Raw genomic sequence first — 18,500 nt, forward strand, 5'->3', positions numbered from 1 at the left:
CCTTTGCTTTTAATTCGGCTGTAGTGTCCTTCGTTACCCTTTGGAACTTAGTTTGGTCAGAGAGTATGATGTTCATTTTCGCCAGATATTCGTCTTTTTTAAGAATGACATATATTGGCGACTTGTCACCTCTCCTGACAACTATCTCCTTGTTCTCACGAAGGCTTTTAGCTGCCGCTTTAAGCTCGGGGGACAGTATGGTGCTTCTGTAGTTGCCTCGATTCTTTCCTCCTTCTGCAATAAGTTCTGCTTGTAAGGTATCTTTGGTAGTGACCTTCTTTTGTGTCTCGAGGTCGAATATGTCGTCCAACAGAATTTCCAACTCTACTTTCCGGGCCATTTCACTCGGTCTGGACATAACATGACAGTTTATGCCCAGATTTAGGAGAGTGACTTGGTCCTCAGTGAGGTTAATTCCTGCAAGGTTCAGGAAGCCATCTCTTGGTCGTGGAATTGCCATAGGTCCTCCATATAATGTTGTTAGTTTCTTGATAATCCTTGTTTCAGTGCTGAGGTGATGTTGGTCTGTGAGGATGTCGAGGTGTTGTTCAATGCGGGTACGGATACTATGGTCGATGTTGCTATTTCTCCACTCGTTTGTAGCATGAAGTAGTTGCGTTTTGTTGTCTTTGATTTCATTCTCTGCCTTGTATATCTGATCACGAATCAGATCCTGGCGATATTTTATCGTGAAGGCTTGATTCCTTGCTGCTGGGTCGTGCACTTTAATATTAGTATATTTTGGTAGCAGTCTTTCCTGTAGACATATATTATTAAATATGACCGAAAAAGTAAGATTAATAATTCTAACACGAATTTTCTCAATCTTTCGTACATTACGCTTCACTGTTGGAGGTAAATAAAAAATCACTTCTCCAAAATTCATTTTTATTTCTAGTCTGACGCGACACGGGCGCGTTTCGTAAAACTTATTACATTTTCAAAGACTTCACAAACCAAACCAGACTTCGACATCCTCACAGACCAACATCACCTCAGCACTGAAACAAGGATTATCAAGAAACTAACAACATTATATGGAGGACCTATGGCAATTCCACGACCAAGAGATGGCTTCCTGAACCTTGCAGGAATTAACCTCACTGAGGACCAAGTCACTCTCCTAAATCTGGGCATAAACTGTCATGTTATGTCCAGACCGAGTGAAATGGCCCGGAAAGTAGAGTTGGAAATTCTGTTGGACGACATATTCGACCTCGAGACACAAAAGAAGGTCACTACCAAAGATACCTTACAAGCAGAACTTATTGCAGAAGGAGGAAAGAATCGAGGCAACTACAGAAGCACCATACTGTCCCCCGAGCTTAAAGCGGCAGCTAAAAGCCTTCGTGAGAACAAGGAGATAGTTGTCAGGAGAGGTGACAAGTCGCCAATATATGTCATTCTTAAAAAAGACGAATATCTGGCGAAAATGAACATCATACTCTCTGACCAAACTAAGTTCCAAAGGGTAACGAAGGACACTACAGCCGAATTAAAAGCAAAGGTCAACAAACTGATCGAAACTGTGAACGCCAAGAAATCCGGACTCCACCTGCCAAAGATCATTGGGGAATATAAACCTGGATATGCGTATGGAAATGTCAAGACGCACAAGCCTGGAAACCCACTTCGGCCAATCATTAGCCAGATACCCACACCCACGTACAGACTGGCGAAGCGACTCAACGGCCTGCTGACTCCTTATGTTCCTTGCGCCTTCAGCCTGAAGTCTCCAAAGGAATTTGTGGACTTACTGCGGGGCACACGGGCCACAGGGATAAGAGCCTCGTTGGACGTAGAATCGCTGTTTACCAACGTACCTGTGGACGAGACAATCGGAATGATAGCCGACAGAGTGTATCGTGATCCAGCCTGTACTCCTCTTGACATGCCAGAAAGTATTCTGAGGAAACTACTCCAAGCTTGTACTAAAGAGGCACCCTTCTTGAGCCCGGATGGGCACATGTATAAGCAAGTAGATGGGGTCGCCATGGGTTCTCCCCTAGGTGTCCTGTTTGCAAACTTCTACATGGGTACCATCGAGCAAAAAGTCTTAGTCGACATGAACTTGAAACCGGCTATATACTGCAGGTATGTTGACGACATTTTTACACAGGTACCTGATGTCAGACATCTGCAGGAGCTGAAGGAGGCATTTGAGCAGAGTTCCGTGCTGCGTTTCACTTACGAGACGGAAAAGGATGGGAAGCTGCCTTTTCTAGATGTAACAGTCATGGAAAAGGGCGGAGGTTTCCACACTGCAGTCTACACTAAGGAAACAAACATAGGAATGTGCCTAAATGCCAACAGCGACTGCCCTGACAGGTACAAGAGGAGTGTTGTTAACGCATACGTCGACCGTGCTCTCAGCCACAGCTCAGAATGGAAGCAAGTCGACGAAGAACTCTGTAGGGTAAGGCAGGTCCTAGTCAATAACGGCTTCTCCAATGGTTTCATCGAAGACATCATAAGAAGGAAAGTGAAAAGCCATGCAACCTCTGAAGAGACAACTAACACAACACCTATACCCCCTATTAGACTATTTTACAGGAACTTCTTTTCCACAGCTCATAAAACGGAGGAAAGGGTCCTGAAAGATATTGTTAATAGAAACGTTATCCCTACAGACAAAAATCAGAGGATACAACTGACGATTTACTATAAAACCAGAAAAACGGCCAGCCTACTCATGAGAAACTCTCCAGACACAAAACAGAACGCTTTAAAAGAGACTAACGTCGTCTATGCCTTCAAATGCCCACTTGGGGACTGTAAGCTCCAAAAAACCCAGTATATAGGCAAGACAACAACATCTCTTTCTAGGCGTTTAACGATGCATAAGCAACAGGGCTCCATTAAGGAACATATAATCTCTTCCCATAACCAAACCATCGCCAGAGAAATCCTAGTAAACAACACAGAAATCATCGATAGATACAGCGATAGCAGGCGGCTTGACGTTTGCGAGGCACTACACATCAAGAAGTCAACACCAGCAATCAACAGCCAATTATTGCACAACTATATTCTACCCACCTCAAGACTCCGCTCCAATATAGAAGCATCAAGAAATATGGACCAATAGGCTTTCTACAAACACTTCTATTCAATACCCATTGTTTCTGTTCTGTCTTGTGGTGATACTTTTAATACCCTATTAATATCCCCTCTTGTTCTGTCTTGTGTTAATGCCACATCACCCCTCCCACCTCACTCAAATGTAGATATAAAATCAGAGATACGTAAGTTCTAATCAGTTGTGTATTTGTGAAGTCTTTGAAAATGTAATAAGTTTTACGAAACGCGCCCGTGTCGCGTCAGACTAGAAATAAAAATGAATTTTGGAGAAGTGATTTTTTATTTACCTCCAACAGTGAAGCGTAATGTACGAAAGAGAAAATTCGTGTTAGAATTATTAATCTTACTTTTTCGGTCATATTTAATAATATATATATATATATATATATATATATATATATATATATATATATATATATATATATATATATATATATATATATATATATATATATATATATATTATACATGTGTGTATGTGTAAATCACGAAAATTAACACGTGATGAAAAACGTGAGTGTCAGACCACGGAGGTAAAATTGAAACAGGAATTTCCTTAAGTACTTTCGTATATTAATAAATCTTCAGAAGGAATGATTCCATCTGAAGATGTATTAATGTACGAAAGTACTTAAGGAAACTATATGGCTTTCTGGGTTTGAGGCTCAGTGGTGGGTGTTGTCTAAAGTTTGTTAAACTTCACTTGTGGTTTAAGCAAGTTAGTGCACATTGCATAGACACGAGTTTTCCTACATTGAGAGTGGCTTGATGAAAAAACGTGGTTGATTCTATTTATATCCACCCATACCCACTCATTGAATTATCTAACCTACGCTTGATGCAATTTAAGCAATATAACGCGTGTTATCTTACCATCAAATTTGTTCCATAAATCTATAGCCATATTCACAAACCTTTGCTTCCTACGTCTCTTCCAACTCGTCAATTTGAACAAAGAAACAATCGATTCAAATTAGTTATTTTACAGTAATATATATTTAGCATCCTATTAATATACCCTTTGTTATGATCTCCCAATTATGTATATTTCAATCATGTCACCTCATACTCAAGAAAATTTAACGTAAACTTTCAATTAATCTTGCTTCATATTGCAAGTTTCTAAATCCTGAACGAGCACGAGAGTAAATTAAGAAATATTTTATGGCCGTTCAGGAGCGAGAACCAGAACTGAATGTGCCCATTTGTGTGGGGCGGCCGAGCAAGGGTAAAGCTGAACAATAATATTACATGTATCACAGAGCTTCTTTATATTAATCCTAGTAGCCTATTTTTCTCCCCAAAAAGTTCGAAAATGTATACAATGATATTTTGGACTAAGATTGCAGGTGATCATGTTAGAGTTTGGTTAATGTCAGGATAATTATGCTTAGTATTATACGTCTTGGGGGGGGGGGGGAGCTGGCGCCTCGCGGGACACCTTAGTCCTCACTCAGGTGTGTCGTCCAGACCACTGCATGATGGGGTCAGGTGTGTGGAAGATACCAGCTCAGCAGTATACCTGGCTGATGAGGTCAGATGTGTGGGAGATATCGGCATGTGTTCATAACTTGAGGCTCCAGCAAGACGACTACAATTAAAAGCAAAAAAATAGCTGCCAAGAGAGGTAAGGTCAGAGTGAGGTCTCCCACAGTACACATGTCTTCCCTTATGAGACCTGTGACTCTTTTGGCGAGCCGGGAGGTGTTGCAGGGTCGTCTATGGCGGGAGGTGTTGCAGGGTCGTCTATGGCGGGAGGTGTTGCAGGGTCGTCTATGGCGGGAGGTGTTGCAGGGTCGTCTATGGCGGGAGGTGTTGCAGGGTCGTGTATGGCGGGAGGTGTTGCAAGGTCGTCTATGGCGGGAGGTGTTGCAGGGTCGTCTATGGCGGGAGGTGTTGCAGGGTCGTCTATGGCGGGAGGTGTTGCAGGGTCGTCTATGGCGGGAGGTGTTGCAGGGTCGTCTATGGCGGGAGGTGTTGCAAGCTCGTCTATGGCGGGAGGTGTTGCAGGGTCGTCTATGGTGGAAGGTGTTGCAGGGTCGTCTATGGCGGGAGGTGTTGCAGGGTCGTCTATGGTGGAAGGTGTTGCAGGGTCGTCTATGGCGGGAAGTGTTGCAAGGTCGTCTATGGCGGGAGGTGTTGCAGGGTCGTCTATGGCGGGAAGTGTTGCAAGGTCGTCTATGGCAACGATGACCTGAGTAGGGCTCCCGGCCACAGAAGCTGGTGAGTGAATGCCAACTATAAGCCGCCATCATTGACAAGAGGCACAGATGTCGAGGGTGGACCAGAAAACACATTACCATTACCTTTTCCCAGACATCTCTTTTTTCTTCGGTGGATTTTCATTTGTTGTTAAGAGTTAAGAGTTTACGCTTGTTGTAGATGAGTTGTAGTAATTTGTGTGTTATATTAAAGCATGACTTTTCTCCATCGACGTGGCAACGTTGCCGGCTATAATCAGCTGGCGCTGTACATAATTTCTCTGCCTAATATAAGGAATCATTTTATCATTGGGAAAATAAAGGGATAATTCTAATTTTATTACATCTTAGCTACGTAACAAATTCTTAAGATAATTAAAGTTTTAGTATACCACAGTATCAAGTTCAAGGTTTTGCCAACATTGTGACCCAAACAGTTACACATTTTAGGCGCTAACAAGTAGCAACATAGATTAAATGACTGAAGACAATTATCACTATTTCAGACCCCCATGATTCTTCACCAATGGGACCGAATATCCATATTCATATTGAGAATTGAATTGGAATAAAGATGATTGACTGGATATTAAGTTCAGATACAAGATCTCTGTGTAGTTTTCTGGTGGTAGATTTAGGTGGCATTTATGTTAAATTTGGTTTTGGAAATTTTAACTTTTACTATTTGCACTTAATTGGTTTAATTGTACGAAGGGTTTTGTCACTCCCCATGTACGAGGCTTGGAACTAACTATTTTATATTATAGGAGTAGGCTTCCTACCCAATCCGTCCAGAACATTTATTGTTGAGATGCCTTGTGTTACGTACCCTTATAAGATACGTAAGTGAATATATTAATATGTACATTTATAATTGTATGTAAATTACAAGCATGTATATTATTATACTTATGTTCTATACAAATGCACATTCATGTTACAGTGTTGGCGTTAGGCCCAGCGTATCGTGGGAATGATTGTTTATTTCTTTGTGTGATCAGTTTTCCCACGGGAACTAATGATTTATATGTGATCATAAGTGGGTAACAGTGAAATAATAATTGAGTGAACTGTATCTGGCAAATTGTCGTGGGATCGTCCGTTGCTGGGGTGTGCATGCCATTATGCTATTCTGCATGCATATTTTAATTACTATGTAAAGAACTATTACCTTTTGTTTGTGTATATCAAAATGTACTAATTATTCCTTAAGTTAGTTTAAGATTACTCTTGTCACAATGTAGTGCTCCATTGTTGAAATATTAATAATTGTAACTTTGGCAATTTATTCGCGGGGCGAGGCAATCTGTTTTGATTCTCGCGTGATCTTGTTTAGTAGCTGAGCAGAAGCCAGGGAGAGAACAACATTTTGGAGATAAGTCATTCTTTTGTTCTATAATAGCCATACTTATATATTATTAATTTAATGTCTGGAAGTACAGTGATATTTTTAATGTGATATATTGTGACCATATAATCATCTGTTTGCCTTTGAGATTTATTTAATATAAATTATATACATATGCTTAGTCTTTATTCTTCAGTCCTATGAAGATTCTATTGTTGTGCTCATTACCTAGTAAGGGGTTATACTGGTGATTCGCTATTGAGAACAGCAGTTGTGTCGTATCCCTAGACTTATTAAAGTTTGGCTGCTGTAGGATCACGAGCCGTAACGTACGATAGGTAACAAAGAGTTATGGGGGCCTGTCCGGGATATATTGTCCCATTTTTAACTTAACTATGCTAATCTAACCTTGCCTTCCTAGGTACCAGTGTCAAGTGTCTCTGTGTGTTTCTTAAGAACTATTCCATGTGCCAAGCAAGCCTTCCTGTGTGTCAAGTAACAACGTTTCACGATTTTGAGGTAAGTCATCCTATATATTTTGTTTGTGCAGTGAGGCCAAGCGAATTTTCAGTGTGGTGACAATTTTACAGTGAAGTGTAGTGCAGTGCCATTATTTTAATTATTGTTGTGAATCAAGTGCCAAGTGTTAGTAACGATGGAGGAGAAAGTTGCAGCGTTGGTGGCTCACCCAGACTTTGAAGGGATTCAGAACCTTAAAAAGACTGAGTTAATACAAATGGCAAATCATTTGGATTTGACCGCCAGCAATAGAATGGTTAAAGCCCAAATATTGAAAGTCATTGTGACGCATTTTGTTGAGAATGGGGATTTAGGTGAAGAAATTCTAGAGGAGTTAAGAGAGGAGTCGAGTGATCAGATGACGTTAAAGCGTCTTGAGTTAGAAGCTCGCCAATTAGAGCTTGAAGCTCAAAAAGAACAGAAAATATTAGAGGCTGAAGCTCAGCAAAGGGAGCTGGAGACTAGGCGTTTAGAAATTGCGGCACAAAACCAGAGAGGTTTAATTGAGTTGCAACTTGAAGCCACAAAGAAGCAACAAGCCGAGGAACAAACTAGGCAATTAGAGATTCAACAACAAATGGCTGACACTAACTTCAGGCTTGAATCACAGCGTATGGCAGCTGGGCATGGAAATACTAGTAATGTTTCAACAAATAGTGATAATAATCCCATCAGGATGAATAAGTATATAGAGTTGCCCAAGTTCAATGAGGAAGATCCTGAGGTTTTCTTTGCACATTTTAATAAAATTGCCATCAGTATGAACTGGCCAAGGGATCAGTGGGTAGCCATTATGCAGTCTCAATTCAAGGGGCGTAGTCAGGAGGTTTTCACATCCCTCCCTGACGCTCATAGTTTTGATTATGACTTTGTAAAGAAAAGCATCCTCAATGCATATCAGCTAAATCCAGAGGCACACAGGCAAAAGTTCAGGAACCTAAGGAGAATCAAGGATCAAACAATAGCCGATTTTACTCGTCAGAAGACGAATTTTTGCAACAGATGGTTAAAGTCACTTGCAGTCACTGATTTTGATGCTCTAAAGAAGCTTCTCATAATGGAAGAAGTATTGTCCTGTCTTCCAGACCAGTTGTCTACTTTTATGGCAGAACAAAAGAATGTAACCGATATTGATGAGCTGTCAAAGCTCGCGGATGAGCATGAGTTGCTGACTAAGGCCCCGTTTATGGCCACTTCACCTAAGTCTAGTCGTAGAGTAAATTTCAATGCTCACCGTACTCCTTATCAGTATAAGTCTCCTCCTGGTGCGACAGTTACTCCCGTGAACTCTTCTCTTACTAACCCTAAGATGGTTACTCCATTGCCAGGATCATCTAAGCCTAGTAATGCTAATTCTAAACCGGCAGTTGGTTATACCAGTGTGTCCACTGTCAAACATTGTACCCATTGTAAGAGAAGGGGGCATGTGATTTCTTCATGTTTTAGTTTGCATCCTGAACTCCGACCAACTGGTCTTATTATGAGTAAAGGAGTGCAACCTATTAATTCTTCATGTATTACAGTCAGTCCCAATTGGATGGCTGAATTCAAACCCTATATGTCCACAGGTACCTTATTATGTACTAATGGTAGACATAAGACTGTTCAATTACTCCGTGATACTGGAGCTTCACAGTCTCTTATTACCCAGAAGGTACTTGATGATGTTGACACCCGAGATCTGGGTGAAGTTGTGCTTCTCCAGGGTATTGCCGGAAGTGTGCAACCAGTGTCCTTATTGCAAGTTAACCTTGATTCTAAATATACTTCAGGATGGTGTAATGTTGGTGTAAGTAAACAACTGCCCATTCCTGGGGTAGACATTATTCTAGGTAATGATTTTGGCAACCAAATGGTTGTAGGGCCCAAGTGTCCCATCATGTTAACTAAACCCCATAATGTATTAGCTCAACCGGAAGCAGATGATGATATTATTTACCCTGCTTGTGTTGTAACTAGATCAATGGGAAAAACAGGTGAGAGTAATCCTGTCTTCACTAAGGTTGCTGATCCCAAGACCAGGACCCCTTCAGTAAAGGAGTGGGAGGTGGATCTTGAGAATTCTTTTATGACTCGACTGGATGATGAGAGTGAGGCCGTAGTAGAAGCCCCGCCGAACCTAAATCACAAGGAAAGTGAAGGTGAGGAGGCTGAACTATCTGTACCTTGCCCGCTTGTCTCCAGTGCGCCAGTTGTCGAGAGTGAGGCCGAAGTAGCTATGACTCCATTTTATTCCGATCAATCGGGAAAAGAGATCAAGCTACTAGGTTCTTGCCCGCTCGCTGCTGAGTCTGAGTCATTGCCCTTAAGTGTTGTACAGACTACTGATCCTAGTTTAAGTAAGTGTATTTCTGAGGCTCCTGATAATATTGATGCATTGGAGGAAGGGACGGGTTTCTTCTTCAAGGATCGACTTCTGATGAGAAGGTGGAGACCCAAGGGAACTCCCTCTTCAGAGGATTGTGAGATTAGAACCCAACTCGTTGTCCCCAATGATTATCGTAGGCAGGTCCTGCAGGCTGCACATGATGACCCCATGGGAGGTCATCAAGGTATCACGAATATGTACCATAAGATAAGTAAATATTTTTTCTGGCCAAAGTTAAAGAAAGACGTGGTCAGATATTGTCATAACTGTATACCCTGTCAAATTGTTGGTAAACCAAATCAATCTGTACCTAGAGCACCATTGCAACCTATTGTAGTTCCTGATGAACCATTTACTCATGTTGTAATTGATTGTGTGGGTCCTTTACCTAAGACTAAATCGGGTAACATGTTTTTGTTCACTCTCATGTGTATGACTACTAGATTTCCTGAAGCTTATGCTCTACGGAATACCAAGGCTCATAATCTCATCAAGTGTCTTGAAAGATTCTTTTCGTTGTTTGGAATGCCTAGAGTTATTCAGAGTGATAATGGGGGGAATTTTGTGTCTAAAGTTTTCAGAACTTTCTGCGAATCCCGAGGGATTCGGCACAAATTGTCCAGTCCATATCATCCACAAAGCCAAGGTGGACTTGAACGTTTCCACCAGACTTTGAAACAAATGCTAAAGACAACCGGAGAAACTCATCCACGTAATTGGGATGAGAATCTCCCCTTTGTGTTGTTTGCTGCTAGAGAAGGGCTACAAGAGTCATTGGGCTGTTCACCCTTTGAACTAGTGTTTGGTCACCAAGTAAGAGGTCCTCTTAAAATGCTACAAGAAAAGTTGTTGGGAGATGTCTCTGTTCATCAGAGCGGATTGTACTTGAGCGAGGTCAAGGCTAAGTTGTGTCGGGCTCGTGAGTTGGCGAAAGAACATCTGGGAAGGACTCAACAAGCCATGAAAGTACGATATGACAAGAAGTTCAAGGCTAAGCTAAGGTCGTTTGATGTCGGAGATTTGGTGTTGGTGTTGAAACCTCGTATGGGGACTTCCATGTCCCATAAGTTCGCAGGACCCTACCAAGTGGTAGACAAGGTGGGAGACCTAACTTATAAACTAATTAACCCTAATCTTTCAGAACCCCAAATGACTGTGCACATTAACAGATTAAAAGCTTATGTTGGACCTGGTGTAGTAGCTTGTTTTAGTCGGGAAGAGTTACCACCTGAGGATAATTGTAGTGAGGGACATGTTGTTAATATCCCACTTCTCAGTTCCAGTTCCAATGGCAGGGAGATGCTATGTCATTTACAGGAGGAACAACGTGATGAGTTCCAGGTTCTGCTGGACAACCATACATCTCTGTTTGGGGAGGTTCCTACCCAGACCCACCTCATCACACACGACATTCAGCTCCTGGACAGCACCCCCATTCGACAACATCCGTACCGAGTGAATCCCGAAAAGAGGAAAATTATGCCAGCAGAAGTGGAATATCTGCTCCAGCATGATTTCATTCGGCCAAGTCAAAGTACTTGGAGCTCTCCGTGTTTGTTAGTGCCAAAACCGGATGGAACCTGGAGATTGTGCGTGGATTACAGGAAACTGAACAAGAACACTACAGTGGACGTTTTTCCTTTACCCTTGTTGGAAGAATGTATAGAGTCCATAGGTCATGCCGAATATGTAAGTAAGCTTGATTTGTCAAAAGGGTATTATCAAATTCCATTAACAGAGTATGCTAGAGAGGTTACTGCTTTTGTTACACCTGATGGTGCGTATGAAATTAATGTTGGAATAGGTGCTGTGCTTATTCAAGTTGGTTTAGACCAGATTGAGCATCCTGTGTATTACTATTCCAGAAAATTTAATGCAGCTCAGAGAAATTATTCCGTGGTAGAAAAGGAGGCGTTGGGTCTTATATTGTCAATCAAGAAGTTTGAGATTTACTTATCAGGAAATAAAGTGTTAGTATTTACAGACCACAACCCCCTTATCTTTATAAATATGATGAAAGTCAAGAACCAACGAATTCTGCGCTGGTCATTGTTTTTGCAGGAATTTAATGTAGAAATCAAACATATTCCAGGCAGACAAAATGTTATTGCTGATGCTTTGTCAAGAAGTTTTGATGTACCATAAATGAAATGTTTCTTTTTACCTAACATTTTTACTTCTGAAAAAATGCCATTGATCTTCAATCCATTGCATTTTTTTTCTTGGAGGTGGAAGTGTTACGTACCCTTATAAGATACGTAAGTGAATATATTAATATGTACATTTATAATTGTATGTAAATTACAAGCATGTATATTATTATACTTATGTTCTATACAAATGCACATTCATGTTACAGTGTTGGCGTTAGGCCCAGCGTATCGTGGGAATGATTGTTTATTTCTTTGTGTGATCAGTTTTCCCACGGGAACTAATGATTTATATGTGATCATAAGTGGGTAACAGTGAAATAATAATTGAGTGAACTGTATCTGGCAAATTGTCGTGGGATCGTCCGTTGCTGGGGTGTGCATGCCATTATGCTATTCTGCATGCATATTTTAATTACTATGTAAAGAACTATTACCTTTTGTTTGTGTATATCAAAATGTACTAATTATTCCTTAAGTTAGTTTAAGATTACTCTTGTCACAATGTAGTGCTCCATTGTTGAAATATTAATAATTGTAACTTTGGCAATTTATTCGCGGGGCGAGGCAATCTGTTTTGATTCTCGCGTGATCTTGTTTAGTAGCTGAGCAGAAGCCAGGGAGAGAACAACATTTTGGAGATAAGTCATTCTTTTGTTCTATAATAGCCATACTTATATATTATTAATTTAATGTCTGGAAGTACAGTGATATTTTTAATGTGATATATTGTGACCATATAATCATCTGTTTGCCTTTGAGATTTATTTAATATAAATTATATACATATGCTTAGTCTTTATTCTTCAGTCCTATGAAGATTCTATTGTTGTGCTCATTACCTAGTAAGGGGTTATACTGGTGATTCGCTATTGAGAACAGCAGTTGTGTCGTATCCCTAGACTTATTAAAGTTTGGCTGCTGTAGGATCACGAGCCGTAACGTACGATAGGTAACACCTTGCATATGTGGAAGCTGATGGCAACATTGATTTTAGATGCCACATAATCGTTTGGGATGATGGCAACATAGATTATAGATGCAACGTTCTCGTTTGGGCTGATGGCAACTTAGAATATAGATGCAACGTTCTCGTTTGGGCTGATGGCAACTTAGATTATAGATGCAACGTTCTCGTTTGGGCTGATGGCAACTTAGATTATAGATGCCACATAATCGTTTGGGATGATGACAACATAGATTATAGATGCCATGTACTCGTTTGGGCTGATGGCAACTTAGTATATAGATCCCACGTTCTCGTTTGGGCTGATGGCAACACAGATTATAGCTGCCATGTAGGAATAAATAAAAAACTCTACCTGCAATGATTCATTTTATTATCAAATATAAAATGTACAAATGTTCTACAAGATATCTTGAAACATTCCACCACGTGAACACCACTACGAGACATTGTTCATCCACCCCCACCCCCCAGAACCACACTACAAGACATTGTTCATCACTCACACAATCACACAATGAACAACGGTTTAACCCCCCACCCCTTCCCTCTCACGCGTTCTCACTCAGCCATACAATCTCAACTGTTCATCTGCCAATGTTAACACTAACGGTTCACTAATGTATTCATTGAACAGTTTCATGTTCACAAGTTAATTTTCTATTGAAATATATAGCTAAGAATTTTATAACAAGTGTATTCTTTAAGCAGATGGTGAAGGTTTTATGTGTTTGGTTTGCTGATCAAAACGAAATGTTTAGATTGCCAGTGTGGCGCCACGGAGCTGTTTTATGGTAGCAGGGTTGTGAGTCACCACCCTCACACGTCTCTCACACAGCCACCACCCTCACACGTCTCTCACACAGCCACCACCCTCACACGTCTCTCACACAGCCACCACCCTCACACGTCTCTCACACAGCCACCACCCTCACATGTCTCTCACAGCCACCACCCTCACACGTCTCTCACACAGCCACCACCCTCACACGTCTCTCACATATCCACCACCCTCACACGTCTCTCACACAGCCACCACCCTCACACGTCTCTCACACAGCCACCACCCTCACACGTCTCTCACACAGCCACCACCCTCACACGTCTCTCTCACAGCCACCACCCTCACATGTCTCTCACAGTCACCACCCTCACACGTCTCTCACACAGCCACCACCCTCACACGTCTCTCACACAGCCACCACCCTCACACGTCACTCTCTCTCACAGCCACCACCCTCACACGTCTCTCACACAGCCACCACCCTCACACGTCTCTCACACAGCCACCACCCTCACACGTCTCTCACACAGCCACCACCCTCACACGTCTCTCTCACACAGCCACCACCCTCACACGTCTCTCACACAGCCACCACCCTCACACGTCTCTTACACAGCCACCACCCTCACACGTCTCTCTCACACAGCCACCACCCTCACACGTCTCTCACACAGCCACCACCCTCACACGTCACTCTCTCACACAGCCACCACCCTCACACGTCACTCTCTCACACAGCCACCACCCTCACACGTCTCTCACACAGCCACCACCCTCACACGTCTCTCACACAGCCACCACCCTCACACGTCTCTCACACAGCCACCACCCTCACACGTCACTCTCTCTCACAGCCACCACCCTCACACGTCTCTCACACAGCCACCACCCTCACACGTCTCTCTCACACAGCCACCACCCTCACACGTCACTCTCTCTCACAGCCACCACCCTCACACAGCCACCACCCTCACACGTCACTCTCTCTCACAGCCACCACCCTCACACGTCTCTCTCACACAGCCACCACCCTCACACGTCTCTCACACAGCCACCACCCTCACACGTCTATCACACAGCCACCACCCTCACACGTCACTCTCACAGCCACCACCCTCACACGTGCTCACAAGAATCACTACCTCATAGTAATCATTCAAAACAGCTACACGTGCACCTGCTTACCACCTCCACCACATGGTAACTACTTGCAAGAACTACCTCGTTATACCTACCAGTTGTTCACAGTGTACACATCTTCATTCATCGACTCACGGTTACTGCTCATTACTTCAAGGTGCTCACAACAACCAACTGCTCAGGGAAACACCAGCACTGCTCAAAATACGTAACAGAGTAAATATGTACAGATATGAAGGTGACATTTGCCGTTTGGTCACCAAATCAGGCACGCTGTCGCCCCGTCAGTTCAATGCCGTCTGTGTAGCTTGTGCGCCGAGGCAGTCACTTCAGTTCCTTCCAAGACTGCACAGAAGGTCCGCTCGCGTTGTGCAGACGTGCACAGGTCGCACAGAGGGCCCCCTGCCGGAAATCGTCACTCCTGTGGCACTCACATACAAACCGACAAGTTTGCTGGTCTGGTAAAGTAACGCATGCAGCCTGCGAGAGCGTTACCTTGTAGCACCTTTCAATCCTTCGTCGCCAGCACAAGCACTGTAAAGTTTCACTCTCACCAGCAACACAAGGATGTGTCTTCGACCATCACCAAAGAGACCATAATGTTCAGGCATATTTAATAATCCTGAAGCCTTAACACGCCCATAATTTTTCAGCCATTTACCATCAACACCAGGCCCAACACCTAACAGTTATACACTACCAACACAAAGACCAAAGTAAGGTCTTCCCATGTCTGTGGCACTGCTCAAAGAACCTCCATCGCACCAATATGATGCATTGCAGAGGTTTTCCTTTACGTTTGCACTGGTGAGCTCGCTACAAGCAGCAGGTGATCTTACAGATCCGGAAGCCTCAGCTTGTCGTACCGTGGAGCTCATTACCACACTTGGATGCATCTCTTGTACCTTCCTGGTTTAACATGGCCGAGGCTGTCCATGTAAAACCTATTGCATCTGTGGTCCTTGCTATGCATAATTTCAAGGCTTCGCTGTTGCTGAGGGCATCACCTGAACAGAGACCCCTACACAGTTGTTTCGTAGTCAACACAGACGACATCACCAGACGGGGCGCGTTGTCACCACGACTCTTTTTCCGGTGGCAGTAGCAAATCGTGCGTTGTGCTCTTTATGCCATGACTGTTGTTCTCCACCACCGCGGTCGCCACTGCCTTCACTGCCAGCGTTCTTCGCCGGTGAATGATCACTGCAACTAACAGTGCCACAAGTGACATAAGGAGGATGATTCCTGCAGCTAAATACACCCAAGGTAACGCAGCAAGGAATCCACAAGCAGCTGCTCCCTCATCCATTCCTGAAGGACAGTGGTTGTCACCATCACACCAAAGTTCTACAGGTAGACATGCCTGAATCTCTGGGCAGCGGTGAGGGCACATATCAGCGCCGGCAGGGGACAGGGGCGCTGTCTGGAGGGGTCGCCACACTCCCACCCAGGTTACCAAGAACCTTCCCGTGTAGTTGCCTACGTATTCCACCAAAAGGTCTCTCGTCTCACGCTGTCGTTCTCCCGGGTGTCTCCCATGCTGCTGTGGGTGATGGTGGTGGGTGTCTGATGTACTGCCATTCATCCAAGTGTTTCTGTTATGGTGATCCAGCAGAGGTAAATCCATACCCCGCCAGCCGCTGCTGAACACATGTGTTGACGTCGCCTGTCGAGAGACTGGGCATATAGAGGCAAGAGGCGACACGCCTTCTGCTGCATACACATTGATACGTGATGACACGTCACAGTTGGTTTCCGTGGCGCGATGACCCTCGACGCTGAGGAAGAGGAAAGAGCCATCGTTAGCTGTAACGAGGCGTGGGAGGCTGGAGCAATGGTTGCTGCGACCAACCCCCACTGTAAAGTTGCCATGGCGACCAGAAAGTCGTCTAGTCGTCTCGTCACACTCAACACCGACATCGAAGATAGTGTATTCACCTTCGAAGAAGAAGTCCGTGTAATCATGAGCAGCTGTCATGTATGGCACACTCAGCACGATCTTGATCTTGTTGGTATAGGATACTAAGGAGAAGGGGCGAGTGTGGTATGTGTTACAGAGGCATGCACGAGTGAGTGGGACGCCCTCCCATGGCTCCTCCGTCACCCAGATGGCTGGTTCACGAGCTGCCCCGCCATGGGAACACTCGTATCGTAGTGACGACTGGCGGAACACAGTGGTGCACAGAGAGCCCATGCGCGAGCGAATAATGCGCAGAGAAATACGCTGGTATGGCTCTGCCAGAAACGTGTAGATGCACTTCAGCCGCCTGGATCCTCCTCGCCCAAACAAGAAAACGTCTCGTGGCGAAGCAAAAAGTCCATCAGGCCGGAGAGTGAAGGTTCGGTCACACACCCCTCCACCAGAGGTAGCTAAGCCCCACTGTCGCTTATCTACAAACTCATACCGAGCTAAAAACTCCACGTGTGCAGGTGCAGTCCCGGCAGCATATCTCAGGGAAAGAGTCAGCGCTGATGACTTGGAGACATAACTCTCAGATGGTGAGCAAGGTGCTGCATGCGGCCCTGGAGCGTGCACACCACTGCACACCCGAGGCAGCCGCTCAGGCCGGCAGAACTTTCCAAGTCGTGTTGGCGCACTGGAATTATTATCTACCAGGCCAGACAGATCATTGTTTTGCTGAAAGACATCGAACCCGTATATGTGTTCAGGGATGTGGGCTCCAGTGGGATCTCCATCGAGGATTGTGAGGGTGTTGGTGCACTGGGCAGGGGTTGGCATCTCCGCATGTACCACATGGCGGTAGTGGAGAAAGTAGAGCCACACTACTTCAGATGTGGCCGCCAGCAACCGCCAGGTGCAGGTAGTATTGGGCAGCAGAGAGTGAGCTGGCGCCTGCAGGTACCCACTTCTCTGCCCGCGGCTGCTCACCATATAGTCGCACGTCCCTCCACGACGCACATACGCCGTCGATTCCCGATCAACAAATTCGACTTCAACATCCAGTTCAAAACCGAAGGTACGCCGTCGTGGCGAGTCCTGGAAAGGGAAGTCAAAGGGCGAAGCATGGAAGACTAAGAAAAGGTCGGGCCCACTGGAAGTGATGCCTGACAGAGGGGCTCCACCCTTACAGAAAGTGGCTAGCACAGCTGCAAGCGTGGTGCTGCCATCAAAGGCCACGAGGTAATCGTGTAGCACGTGGCATGCCGAACCCACCCGCATTTGGCGTTCCCGTGAGAGATGCGGTGCATTACGGTCCTTGATGTATATAAGATGCGGGTTCCGCTGGAACACACGGATGAGTGGCAGTTTACCATCTGGCACTCGCGTCTGCCGCACATGATAGTGACACGTCAAATTACGTGGATACAGGCCCGGGTAGTTAGGCGACTGTATCTTACAGTTCTTTTTGTCACAGTTTTCGAAGTTTTTGTCGCAGAACGAGTTAGGGATATCCTCACCGCGATAACTAGGGTTATAGGGTGCACCATAGCGCAGTATAGCACGCTCTTTCCGGAAGAAGCGGTAGGAGATCTTCAACATGATGGACTCCTGTGGTAAATATGCAGCTGGGTTGGCCTTCGGATCTTCCTCGAGGCGGTTGAAGACCCGAAGCATGACGGTAACGGCGGAAGTCTCAGAGTAGTAGACGTTATGGCCCCAAGAGGCCCCACACCAGTACCCGGCATTCAGCGGGCGACTCAGCTCCTCGATCTGCATGTAGCCGTCGGGACACCCAGCCACTGTGTGGGATACGAACCTGTGGAAGGTCGCAAGATTAGTCGAGGGTCACTAAAGACATGATCAGAATAATAAACTAGCTAAATATAATGAGCTCATCAGGGATTGGCTAATAGTAAAGATTGTTGTTGTTGTTTTAGATACAGCGACTCTGAACACAAAGCTGTAAGTAGCACAGGCTGTCGTGAGCCTGTACTTACCTTACCTGGCACAGGAGCGGGGCTGTAACTGTAATAGTTAAG

At 44.4% G+C, this 18,500-nt stretch overlaps 2 protein-coding genes across 2 annotated transcripts in view; both read right to left on the reverse strand.

Moving 5' to 3' along the window:
• Nucleotides 1-4,750: 4,750 nt before the first annotated feature.
• Nucleotides 4,751-15,479, reverse strand: LOC138363253 (platelet glycoprotein Ib alpha chain-like). The gene is made up of 2 exons (XM_069322262.1): nt 15,425-15,479; nt 4,751-5,301 (listed from the first exon to the last, which is right to left on the reverse strand). The coding sequence occupies exons 1-2, from the start codon at nt 15,477-15,479 to the stop codon at nt 4,751-4,753; spliced, it is 606 nt and encodes a 201-aa protein (XP_069178363.1).
• The window catches only part of LOC123750790 (uncharacterized), a 45,456-nt gene continuing 41,360 nt past the window's right edge, over nt 14,405-18,500 (reverse strand). The window contains exon 3 of the mRNA XM_069321804.1: nt 14,405-18,277. Within this exon, the coding sequence (XP_069177905.1) occupies nt 15,634-18,277 (2,644 nt within the window). The 3' untranslated portion in view covers nt 14,405-15,633. The remainder of the gene's footprint in view (nt 18,278-18,500) is intronic.

This window comes from Procambarus clarkii, chromosome 10 (assembly GCF_040958095.1).
Source record: "Procambarus clarkii isolate CNS0578487 chromosome 10, FALCON_Pclarkii_2.0, whole genome shotgun sequence".
Taxonomy (NCBI): Eukaryota; Metazoa; Arthropoda; class Malacostraca; order Decapoda; family Cambaridae; genus Procambarus; species Procambarus clarkii.

Coding starts and splice junctions, on each gene's coding strand:
- LOC138363253 (XM_069322262.1), bottom strand. CDS start 15,479: ATGTTAAACCAGGAAGGTACAAGAGATGCATCCAAGTGTGGTAATGAG. Junction 5,302..15,424: donor GTGTGGTAATGAGCTCCACG/GTACGACAAGCT, acceptor TTCACTCACCAG/CTTCTGTGGCCGGGAGCCCT.